Below are 13,076 nucleotides of genomic sequence, written 5' to 3' on the forward strand. Positions count from 1 at the left end.
ATGAAATATTCTTTTAAATTTTCTAGTGGTTCTCACTGTTGCTTTCCTGTTGGTTGGGAATATTGTGATGTGTGCTTATTCTGATAATATTGACATATATTGTATTGTTTTAGCAAGGCAATAACAAATTGCATAATAAATGCTTTGCCATCAATTTTTTTTTTAAAGACAGAGGGAGAGAGAGAGGGAGAGAGAGAGAATTTTAATGTATTTTTTTAGTATTTGGCGGACACAACATCTTTGTTTGTATGTGGTGCTGAGGATTGAACCCGGGCTGCACGCATGCCAGGCGAGCGCGCTACCGCTTGAGCCAGATCCCCAGTCCCATGCCATCAATTTTGATAATAATCCATACTCTGCTGTGGGCTGGGGATATAGCTCAGTGGTAGAGTGTCCCTGAGTTCAATTTCCTATATAGAAAAAAAATCCTTATCATATAATTCAAATATATGATTATCTTAGTATTTGCATCTTTGATCATATTTTCTCATTTAAGATTATCCTGATTTTTGGTATGATTAGTGATTTTTTATTGAAACCTGGACATTTTGAGTATTAGGTTGAGACTTTGGATCTTATTTAAATCAGCGCAGGCTTCCTCTGACATTGCTTTGGTGGGGGATAGGAGCACTGACTTCTTACTGCTACATGTTGGTGGAAGTCCAGGTTCCTCATTTAGTCTTCATTAATATTGAGTGGAAAAGGAGTGTCTTCTTACTGTCTAGTAGGGATGGGAATTCTGGCTCTTTAATAGGCCTCCAATGACACTACCCTGGATGGGAGTTACAGAAGTACCTCATTCTTGCTCCCTGCAATGCATTTGGCTGATGGCATTACCACTGATCAGTGGTGAGTCTTGACTCCCCACTAGGTCTCCTCAAATATTAACTCAGCAGGGAGGGGGCATGACCACTCATAACTACTGGGTAGAGACGGAATTTCAGGTTCCCCAGTGTAGTTGTGGAGGGTGGGGTGAGGTTCAGCCTGGTGAAGGTGTGGGAATCTAGGTTTCTTCTAGAAGCAGAAGTCCTAAAACTATTCTGACAACTTAAATTTTTGTAATAAAAAAGTCTTTTATTATTTATTCATTGTGGTACTTGGCTTGAACCAAGGGATACTCTATCACTGAGCTATATCCCCCAGCCCTTTTTGTTTTAAAAAAAAAATATTTTTTTAGGTGTCAATGGACTTCATTTTATTTTTTTATATGCAGTGCTGAGAATCGAACCCAGTGCCTCACACATGCTAGGCAAGCACTCTACCATCGAGACACAACCCAGCCCCCCAAAGCCCTTTTTATTTTGAGACAAGGTCTCACTAAGTTGTCTAAGCTGGGCTTGAACTTGTGATCCTCCTGCCTTAGCCTATTGGGTTGCTGAGATTATAGGTATGCATCTCCATGCCTGGCTCAGATAATCTTTATGATACTGGTCAGTATAGTATAGGAAGAACTGGTAAATTTTTGAACTTATTTTTGATTCTGACATAAAGGATAAGTACGGTTCTATTTATAAAACTAGATCTTTGTTATGTTACTTTTTATTATCTGTACAGGTTCTAGGCACTAACACTAGAAATAAACTATATATACCTACATGCTTCAGGTTAAGTATTTAGTTGTTTAAAATAGATTATTTTTCTTATAATTGAATGAGTTCCTTCTGACATTGATGGTATTTATGTATTAATATAACATTGCTACAAATTATGCAATAATTACTCTATAATCTTACTCAGTATAAAAGGTTTTATATAATTCAAAATATTGATTTTTATCTACGTTTATCTATATGTCATATCAACTTGATAAATTCAGATTAAACTTTGCTCAGTTCCTAGTGTGTTGTTTATGAAACAAAAATTAGTACTAAGTGATATAAGGTTTAATTTTACTTTTTATTAATTTTGGTACTGGGGATTTAACCTAGGAGTGCTTTACCACTGAGTTACATTCACAGCCCTCTTTATTTTTTGAGATAGGGTCTCGAAAAGTTGCTTAGGGCCTTGCTAAATTGCTGAGGGTGGCTTTGAACTTTCGAACTTCCTGCCTCAGCCTCCTGAGCAGATGGGAATATAGGTGTGTATCCCTGCAAGGCTTAATTTTAGAATAAATGAAGTGTAGCAATGTTGGGTTTGTATGTCTCAAGTATAAAGTGGATTTTGACTGCTTATGTGTTGGAATTATAGGGAGGTTGGGGAGGGTAAAAGAGGAAGTGATTAGTAGATGACGATCAATAAATTGAGAACCCGATTATAAAAGGAAGGAAAGACTTCAGACATTCCAACCTTCCTATTTTAGAGTTTTTGTTTTGTTTTGGTGCTGGGGATTGAACCCAGGGCCTCATGTATATACCAAGTACATGCTCTACCACTTAGCTGTACCTCTAGCTCTACTGAAGTTTTTGAATCTATATTATGTATTCGGCACTTTACCTACCTTATAGCATCTAATCTTTAAATTAATGTTGTAAAATTGCTGTATTTTCTTTTTCACAGGTGAATGACTGAGGCTCAAATTAGACTAATTGAAGGTTTCACAGATATCAAATAATAGTTAGGATTGAGACTATCTGTATATCACGGTTCATGCTCCTTTGGTGACGCCACTCTGCCTTCCACATGGGTTTTCAGATTTCACTTTTCATAGAAATAATTATTATAGAACCATTTGTTCTATTTCCCCATTTTTCTCTTCAGTGAAGGAGAAAGGTTTAATACCTATTTTACATATATTTGACAGATGATAAACTATGTAAGATCCAACAAATTACATAGTGATGCAAGGACTTATGTCACTGCATGAAAATTGTCCCATGCTTGATGGAGGACAGATCCTTGTAGTTAGAACAGAAACAGAGCTTTGGTTTAGAGGATAGGTAATTTTCCCAAGGTCATGCAGTCTATGCAGAACAAGGATAGGTAATCGGGTCTGCCTGACTCCAACCCTCCCCAACCCCACATCATTGCATACACTAAAGGCAATTCTGCTGTTATATAGTTATGGTGGGAAGAAATACATTGAGAGATGGGGAGTGGGTAGCTTTATCATTCTTGGAAAGGGCCTGAATCAGGAGCCAACTCTAGTAAGATGGCCAAATACTGGCAGATTTATATCTGCTGTGCGTGGAGCACCCCCATGCTAGTGGGGTCAAAAATCTTCCAGGCTTTGAAGGCCACTATTTATGACAAAGTTAACAATGCATGTGTTAATTTAGCGGTAGAAAATATTCAGCCCCCTCTACTCATTTAAGCAAAATGGCATACAATAAAGAATGGAAGAGGTATTTTAGAGAGTAATTAAATATGAAACATAATTTATATAAAACTAGAGTTTGTTCGGTTAGTTACTAGTCTCAAGGGAGCAATTTAAAATTTGTTTCTGTGTGCAAAGTCAGTTGGGATTTCCATAGCTTCTGAGTATTGCTTCGATTTACTGACTCAGCACTGAGTTGTCTTCCTTATATTTTGAAATCCAAGTTTAAATAAATCTAACTGGTTACAGGTGGAAATGTACTGTAGAAAATAAATAAAAATCCGTTTATAAAGGGAACCTACTTCACATGTTAATATTTAATATTTCCCAATCCCTTAAAATTGGAAATATGCCCTGTAACAGACTTATTGCTATATGAGATCTATCTTATTAAATCTGCTGTTTGAATAGTTGACAGAAGGCTTTTTTTCTTTCTCCCAATTATACTATGGATTGACCACCAGACCCATGACTTTTATTTGCACACGAGAGACGGTCAGAATAAGAAAGTTTTATTGCTAAGGGTTTTCGCAAGTAGTGGAGGCAGAAAACGCTTTTCTGGGTTGCAAGGTGTGATGAGGATTCTAAGTGCGTTTTCTCCCAGGTCTGTCCACAAGCAGCCCCCTAGCACTCCACGAAGGCCCCACTGAGACCAGATCACAGCAACAAACCCCAACATCCTGGCGATCCCGCTTAACATTTTTAATTGCTTTTTCTTATAATACTATAATTAATTACTGATAAGATACAGGGTAAACGCAGGTAGCATCAAATTTTGGCCGGAAAGTGCCGCCAACAGACAGACCTTCGGCGGTGGAGAGCCATGGTCAGCGAGCCAGACCCCGCAGGCGACTCTTCATTTCCTCCAGCCTGGGGTGTATTGGCCAGGGTCAGAGGCCTTTTTCCTCCTTCACTTTTGGCGCGGGTGAGGGGATCCAGGCTGCGAGCACGGCCAGGCCTAGGGCGGCGCCCAGGCCGCGGGACTTGGGGCCCGGCAGCTGCTCCCCGAGCGCACTCCTCGCGGAGGCCATTATTTCCAGCAGTGCCAAAAGTATGCGCTTTCTTCCGAGGGCAGAGGTCCGGGACCGTGCACCGCTACTCGGCGACGTGACCCGCACCAGGCCCTGTGGGGCTCCGGATGCCTGAAGCTTGCACGGGACGACCGGAGCCGTGGTCCGGGCCCACCCCCCAGTTTCCGGGCAGGCAAAGGCCGTCCACGGAATCCTCGACCGCCGCTCGCGCCCGCCGCGGGCGGTGCCGGACCTCGCCCTTCCCCACCGCTCCCCTCCCCCTCCAGAGCCCGCCGCGGCTCCCGAGGTGACACGGCCCGGACCCTCCATTCTCTGCCCGTGTATTTAACTAGCACAACCTAACCAGTTGCTGCCTCTCAGTGACAACCCTTTCCCCGACAGACACGTCCAGCAGCCAACCACCGGCTAGAATTGGCGTACGTCCCGCTCCCCTGTCGGTGGCGGCCTCGGTGGGCGGGGCTCTAGCAGCTAGCAAGTTAAGTGGAGCCACGGCTGACGTGAGTCAACAAAGGTCACGTGAAGAAAGTGGGCAGCGCCGATTGGCTGAGCCGACCGGGTGGAGAGGGGGGGTCACGGCGGCGGCGTGGGGTTCGCTGTGTGACACAATTACAACAACTTTGTGCTGGTGCCGGGGAAGTTTGTGTCTCCAACGAATCCCCCCGTGCTCCCGAGCCCCGCGCGCTCCGGCCATTCCCGCCGTCCCCGCCTGTGGCTGCCCCCTGTCCGCCCCCGCGATGTGACCCTACAGCCGAACCGTCGCCGCTGCCGACCCAGCGGCTCCGCAGCCCTTGCCCCCGCCGCCTTCGCCGCTACCGCGTTGGGATTTTTCGTCGCCGCTGCCCGCGGCGGAGGAGGAGGCGGCGATAAAGTTGGTGTGCCGGTCCCGTGTGGAGATTGGGGGGCGTCGTTGCTGGCCCCGGCCCTGGGGGGGGGGTGGTCGGCGTTGGAGTTGTGAATTCGCTGCGTTTCCATGAAATCCTGCGGAGTGTCGCTCGCTACCGCCGCCGTTGCCGCCGCCGCTTTCGGTGATGAGGAAAAGAAAATGGCGGCGGGAAAAGCGAGCGGCGAGAGCGAGGAGGCGTCCCCCAGCCTGACAGCCGAGGAGAGGGAGGCGCTCGGCGGACTGGACAGGTACCGGCCGCCGTCACTCTCCGGGTCGGCTCCGGACAGGCAGGCGCCGCTCTCTGGGGAGGCCCGAGCGCGGCTCGCCTCTGGCGGCGGTGGGGCGGGCACCTCGGCTTGGCGCTCTCCGCGCGGCTGCCGCCGGGGCCTCGAGCTCGGTCAGAGATGGGTCAGTGGTGTTCCGGGAGCTTTAACGAACCTTGTGTATCTTTTTCTACAGCCGCCTTTTCGGGTTTGTGAGGTTTCATGAAGATGGCGCCAGGACGAAGGCCCTACTGGGCAAGGTAAGGCACCCGCGGGCTGGAGCGCGGACACGGTCTCCCGGGCCGGCGCCGCGTCCCCCCCGGGCCCCGCGGCCCGGTCAGCACTCATTGTGGCCACGAACGGTCGCCAAGGGGCTTCTGGAAAACTATTTCTTTCCTCTGTGCTCCCCCCACCCTCGGGTACCTCGCTTGCTCCCTTGCGAAATCACTCTTCTCTTGAAGCTGGAGGAACGGAGACGGCTGCGCTTTGGGGCCGAGCTCAACTGGGTCGACAAAATTGCCTGCTATTTCACAGCTTTTGGGGGGTAGGCCGATAATCTCCGTGGTGCCTCTTGAGGGTCAAGGGATCATACATGTGTGCGGATTTCTTGAAATCTCCGACTCACTTGCCTCCTGTGGTTTGTATTCTTTTTCTCAGGTAGGCTGTTCGTGATGTCTACTGTTAACCAAACGTTTTGGTCTTTCTTCTCTCCCTGCTCCCGGAAGGGGGAAGTTGCAAGTAGTTTTAGGTCGGTGAAGAGTTTGCATTAGGCTGTTGACATGTATCTCGATTGGTATGTTTTACCTGAAGTTAGGTGACTTGTTTACTTTTTGTGGGTCTTTCTGCAAAAGAAATACCGCAGTTACTTGTGAATGTGTGCGCGCGCGCGTGTGTGTATGTGTGTGTTTTTCCTGGAGCCTTGTTTCCTGTGTGTCTGACGGGAGGCCGGGAGGATTCGGGGTGTAGTCTCTGTTTATTTGTGTGGAAAGTTGTTGGCACTGTCATTTAGTTAAGTAATGGCTGCTCCTATCGGCCCAAGATGGCGGGACAGGGTGGGAGGAGAAAGTGAAGGGGGGGTTTGGGGGAGGAAGGAGAGGTAAACATGGAAATAAATAGTAGCGATGAATAGGCCTTTCCTTTGGAGTGTGTAGCTTCATGGCATTTTACAAAAAATTATTCCAGATTATTTGCAAATAGAATTCTCGTATCTTTCTCTTGCTTGGAGACAGCATGCATTAGCCTGGTAAATGCTTATCAACCTGTAGCACACTTAGTTACCCATCTGTAAGCTATTGAACAAAGACTGGAGTCTGATTCTGTCCGCATCAGTTTGTATCTCCTGACCAAAATCTGATTGAAATGGTATTAGAAGACTTTCTTCTTAATTGGGACAGTGAAACTTGGAGTGTGTGGAATAAGTGTTGAATCCATTAGGCATTTTCTTTTCTGGCTGAAATCTGTAATTTTGCGTTTGACACTTAGCTTTATTGTTGCAGTTGAGAAGGAAGTTTGAAATGACTAAAGCTTAGCATTTTTTTGTTAAATTTGTTTTTGTTATCTTTAATTTTTGCTGTAGTTTGTTTAGCAGAGTCATTAATCCCTTTTAATCTATAATTGCACTTCTGTTTTTATTTAAAAGTAACTAAATATAGGGAATTTTGATTGCAAATAGTGACCGGAAAACTAAATGGAAATAATTCTTTAAAATAAGTCCAGTCCCTTTGACCTGTACAGAAAACTTGCATTAAACTTTGTGTAGGTATTGACTTCATTAAAATTATGTCTGGGAAAATGAACAGTGACTAGCTCAGGAATGATTTAAGAATCAATAATTGTTCTTCCCGTCTTAAAGTCCCCCCCCCCCCATGTGAATATATGAAGTATTTATTTAAAAATACTAGACCACTGTCAACATTATCATCCAAAAAAAATTAAATGATTTAAATTTAAGGAGCATTTTGTTTTGGAATGAATATTGCCAGTTTAATACTGGGTTGATAAAGTTGCTTGCAAAGATAATTCATTTAGGCAAGTTTGGTCAAATCTATTGCTTTTGGTTATGGTGATGAAGAAACAAATGTAATTTGATGTTTTATGTAATAAGGTATAAATGCTAGTTGATGATTTCATGTCTTAGAATGTTCATTTAGATACATTGACAGTAGATGGTGCTTAACATTGGATATCATGTTGTAATATTGAACCCTGCAGTTGGTATGAACTGAGTTTAAATTTTGAAAAACAGCATTTTCATGCATTTTTTTGTGAAGTCATGCATTACTTTTGACATTTGAGTACAGTAACATCTTGAAAATGAGAAACTTAGGAAGCTTCATTTTTTTTTTTGGCAAAAAATTGCAGGTTTATCAAGTATGGGGTAATTTGGTAAACTAGTTTGTTGAGCTAAAAAAAAAAAAAAGATCTTCATTACTTCAGACTTATAAACTTGTGAGGTCATACCTGCTTAAATCAAGACCCCTTAGCCTTGACATTAAAATAAAACATTCTATAGTATGTGCTCAAACCCTTGGTTGAATCCTTGAGAGCCTGAACATACCAGTGGAATGTGTAATGTAAAGCTTGACATTATATAACCTCACACCTTCTGTTAGAATTGGATTCTGAATAGAATGAATGAGCTGGAGTCCTGCTGTAGGAAGTATTGAATTATTTAGTTTCATCCCGCTTTTTAACAGTCCTGGGAAGCTGTTTTTTTTTTTTTTTTAATATTTTAAAATTTTTTTGGTGAAATGTTGAACTATGTTGGTTTCAGTGGTCTTTTTTATTGTAAGTATTAAACATGAGAATTGGCTTTCTCTACTGAGGTGCGTTCAGGCTACTGGATTGAAGACTTAACTAAACTGAATAATTCTGGAATTCTCTTTTTAGCTGTTTTTTTGTTGTGCCACTCCCCTCTCTGTCCCCCCCCCCCCCCCCATTTAGTCTGTACTTTAACTTTTTTTCCTTTTACAACAAATTTAGTTTTTACTGCTTGTTTTCAAAAATTTGTATTCTCATTCATATATATATACACACACACACACACACACACACACACACATACATATATATTATTGGATCTTTTTTCAAGTTTTTAAATTCACATTTGAACGTTTTAAAAAGAATTCTTTTTTTTTTTTTTTAAAGAGAGAATTTTAATATTTATTTTTTAGTTATCGGCGGACACAACATCTTTGTTTGTAACAACATCTTTGTTTGTTTGTGGTGCTGCTGAGGATCGAACCCGGGCTGCACGCATGCCAGGTGAGCGTGCTACCGCTTGAGCCACATCCCCAGCCCCCAAAATAATTCTTTACTTAAAAATTTTGGAAGGCTGATAGCATTAAGTGTCTCTTACTTGCCTCCAAACTTTAGGTATTCCTTTTTCAGGTGTGATGCTGCTTTATCCAAACTGCTGATTTCTCCGAAGTTTTGTAAGATTCCATTATTTTAGAGTAATTGAAATAATTTTTGTTTGTAGGATTGACATTTAATATACAGTGTTGGGGTTTTGGATTAAAAAACTAAATTAGTGCTGGGTATGGTGTCACATGCCTATAATCCCAGTCACTCAGGAGATTGAGGCCTGAGGATCATAAATTCAAGGCTAGCTTGGGCAACTTGGTGAGACCCTGTCTCAAAATGAAATAAAAGAAGGGCTGGGACTGTAACTCACTGGTAGAGTGCCTCTGGGTTCAGTCCCCTGTACTGTAAAACAAAACTCCAAGCAACTAAATTAGTAATATAGTATATTTTTTTTTTGTAGTGATATTTTAAAAATAAGATTGTAAATAAAGTTCGAAAGCCTATTTAATTAGAGTTCTTGTAATTCAGCATGATCTTGAACAGTTTGCCTGTTAATGCTGACCCATAATCTTAAGGTAATTTAATAATTCAAGATTCTTATTTTTTTTTTTTTTAATTACAGTGGAGTTACTCAAAAGTAATTAAGAAATGAAACATTTTAACCAAAATTAACTATGGTGACATTTTTAGTACAATTTCTTTTTCTTTCTTTCTTTCTTTGTTTTTTTTTTTTGGTACTAGGGATTAAACCTGGGGTGCTCAACCACTGAGCCATATCCCCAGCCCTTTTTATTTGGATTTTGAGACATGGTCTCTTATTGTGTTGCTGAGTGAGGCCGGTCTTGAACTTGCAGTCCTTCTGCCTTAGCCTCCGGAGTTGCTGGGATTACAGGTGTGTGCCGCTGTGCCCAACTTCTTAGTATATTTTAAAAAACATTTTGGGTTTACTTATTTTTTACTAGGATAAGGATTTAAGTTAAAGTATAATATGTATAGTATATATAGCATAAACATTGTAAGAATATATATTTATATATAAGTATATGTTTATATATTTATATAATAATACATATATTATATTTAGTAATACTGGAGGGTATCATTAGAGTATTAATATAATGCTAGAGGGCTGGGGAAGACTTTCTCAGTGTCAGATCAATATGGTATCTTCTCTGTGTCAGGGAACTATTACTAAAATAAATGCGTATAGTCTTTTAAACTTATATCATTTTGAAATTTGACTTAAGTACTCTATTATTAGTTTTTTAAAAATAATTCCATTAATAGGTTATGTAGAAAAGAAGAAGTTATGGATTGTTTACTGTTTAAAAATGCATGTGTTTTGGGCTGGGGTTGTAGCTCAGTGGTAGAGCGCTTGCCTCGCACATGTGAGGCCCTGGGTTTGATCCTCAGCACCACATAAAAATAAATAAAAATAAATATATTTAAAAAAATCTTTAAAAGTATATGTGCTATTTTTAAAAAGGAGATAACAATATTAAAATAGTTGGTATTTTTAATTTTGGGGGTAATGGAAATAATTGAAGATCCATTGAAGAATATATTTTCCTGAATATGATTTGCTTGTATGTAGGGGGAAATTATTAGGTCAGTTCTAGAGGTGGTGTTTTTATACTGTAATATTTGGATATTGGTGATGTTAAAAAACAAACGTTATTGTGTTTATTGTTTGCTAGCACTTAAAGGGATATATACCTTTCTGATGTTCTGGTGGCACAGAAATAACCACAGAAGTAATGTGCCTTGTGTTTGAAAATTACGTCTTTGATTTGATGGATTTTAAAAAGTATTTTCTAGTTTACAAAGTTGTCTTCTAAATAATTATAACTTTATTTGGACCATTACACATTTCTTAAAATTTTGATTATCTCTAGTAATAAAGGTATAGTAAGAGATTATAGAGTATATTTTGCATATCTGCACATGAATTAGAACTTCAGCAATATATAAACAGGCACTTTTTAAATTCTGTTTTTCTTTTTACTGAATAATCTTTCTGTAAAATCAAATTAGGGATCATCTATCTGACTGCCGCCTCTAGATATTTGAGGTTGTTAAAAACTGCTTCAGCGATGAATTTTTATGACTTACACGTGATAGAGTGGAGTCATGGGCCACACACTTAAAACCAAAGTGAAGGTTCATTGCTTGGCTAGCTGCAGAGTAAATCTTTTTCTTACTTAGATTATGTAATGTTTAGTTTTACTTATATAGTGCCAATATTTTGCATATTTTGCAAAAGATTTTGTTGAGTTTGGTTTTACTTTGAAATTCATTATGATGCTTTGGGCTTATTGATATTAATGACTGATAACACTGTGCATTATTGTTATTTTTAAATTTTTGCTGTGCTGAGAGTCCAATCCACGATCTGGCATGTGCTAGAGAAGTTCTGTACCACAGAGCTATACTCTCCAGCCCAACACTGTGCATTATTAGTATTTTTGAAATGTGGTATGCAGAGAACTAGTTTACATTAAGAAAATATCACCAGATTATCTAAGAATTGAAATGGTGTTTAGGCTGTTTAGGGCCTGCATGTATCTATTTGTAGACTAGTTAATTAATTAATGGGATTATTTAGTGGATGGATGACAGTCTCATGTACTCATAGTGAAACTTTGCATATAATTGTATCAATTTTTCATATTAGTTTGTAAGTTATGACAGTAAATCAGAGCAACAAATATTTGAATATATGCTGAGTGCAAGTTGTCTGTATAAAGAATACAAGGATAACTTAGATATCATTCCCCTGTGTTGAACTTGCAGTTACCTAATAGGAGTGAGACAAGTATGACTAACCCATCAGCAGCAAAAGAGTAAAGTACTCTGCAAGTTTATTATAAAGGTCAATTTAAGAAGTTAGAAGTTTAGAATAACCCTTAATAGGATGGGAATTGGTTCTTGATTGTGTTTCTTGGAGATGGTGTTTTACGATTTGTATAGTAGCAATACATGTTTATTTTTTATTTTTTTAGTGGTACTGGGGATTGAACTCAGGGCCTCACACATGCTAGGCAAGCGCTTTACCACTGAGCTACATCACCAGCCCCAGCAAGACATCTTTTAATTTTGTTTAGGAAAACATTTAAAAATCAGATTTTGCTTTTCAGCAGATGTTCCAAGGATTATCTGTGTGTTCTATACCTCCTGATCTCATTTTGTAGCAATACATACCTTTGCTAGGAGTTCTTAACTTGGGATAAATGAGTGTTAATGGATCAATTTAAGAAATTCTGACAGTTGGGGAGGATATTCAAGAAGTAGTTAAATAATGGTCATTTTGCAGTACAAAACACCTCTGGAGTGCTGCAGGGAAGAGATTTTAAACTTTTTACTTCATAAGTTTCTATGTTGTTTTTTAAACTTTATTATATATTACTTTAATAATAATAATAATAAGAACTCTGATAGTATACCAAAATGTTACATTTTAGATGCGTTTAAATGGCTAATGGCTGTTGTCTGTAGTTAGACAAGGATTTGGGGAAGTGGGATGAGAATTGAATTTGGAACGCTTTACCACTGTACACCCTAGTCCTTTTTATTTTATTTTGAGACAGGGTCTCAGTATGTTGCTAAGGCTGGCCTCAAACTTGGTGATCCTTCTGCCTCAGCCTCCCAAGTTGCTGGGACTACAGGTGCTTACCACCATGCTGAGCTAGAAGAACACTTACAGGTTTTATTATATTTTATTACATAATAAATTGGAATACTTCTGAATTTTGTGGTCCCTCAATTGGGGGGGGGTAGCAGCAAATGAAGTAGAGATGTTAGATCCTATTCTTTGTGTTTTAGATGGCTTTGTGTGATATTCATTGCATTCATTCTTCATTTTGATTTTTAGCATCTTTTTCATGGCTGATTTTACTTTGGGGCCTGATGTGGCTCAGGCTGATATTTGGGATGTAATTAAGATCTATAACCTAGAAGGTTGGAGTAATCCCTTGTTTTTTGCTTTAGGTTTCTGAGCTAATATGTAGGCTGTTTGCTACTTTATTCTTCTACACTGTATTTTTTTCCCCTTCTTTTGTCTGTCTTCTGTCTACTCCTGTATATTGCTAAAACTTGGTGTCATTTTGTTGTGAATGTATTCTTGTATCCTTTTTGTTGTTTTGTCTGTGGTAGTATTTTGTCTGTGTTAGAATAAATAAAAGATGCCAGCTGCTCAGTTTATCTTCAGGAAAAAGGTTGGGCTTTGTTATAGTTGAAGATATTATATAACGTCATCTATTTCATTTTCATTTAGAACAGTGGAAGAAATTATTTTGGACAAAGGGTTGTTTTCAGTCTATAGGTTTATTACAGTATGTTTG

The 13,076-nt window shown here is 40.0% G+C and overlaps 1 protein-coding gene across 8 annotated transcripts in view; it reads left to right on the forward strand.

Annotated features, from left to right (window-relative positions):
- The first annotated feature begins 4,907 nt into the window (after positions 1 to 4,907).
- Positions 4,908 to 13,076, forward strand: part of Kdm6a (lysine demethylase 6A) — a 223,155-nt gene continuing 214,986 nt past the window's right edge. For 5 of the 8 annotated variants that reach the window (XM_027927323.3, XM_027927325.2, XM_027927324.2 and 2 more), the window contains exons 1-2: positions 4,909 to 5,415; positions 5,627 to 5,690. In XM_027927323.3, coding sequence (XP_027783124.1) covers positions 5,255 to 5,415; positions 5,627 to 5,690 — 225 coding nt within the window. In that variant the 5' untranslated portion in view covers positions 4,909 to 5,254. Of the gene's footprint in view, positions 5,416 to 5,626; positions 5,691 to 13,076 lie in introns of all 8 variants that reach the window. The other 3 variants (XM_027927328.2, XM_071606603.1, XM_027927327.2) reach the window with 2 other exon arrangements.

Source organism: Marmota flaviventris, chromosome X (assembly GCF_047511675.1).
Source record: "Marmota flaviventris isolate mMarFla1 chromosome X, mMarFla1.hap1, whole genome shotgun sequence".
Lineage (NCBI taxonomy): Eukaryota > Metazoa > Chordata > Mammalia > Rodentia > Sciuridae > Marmota > Marmota flaviventris.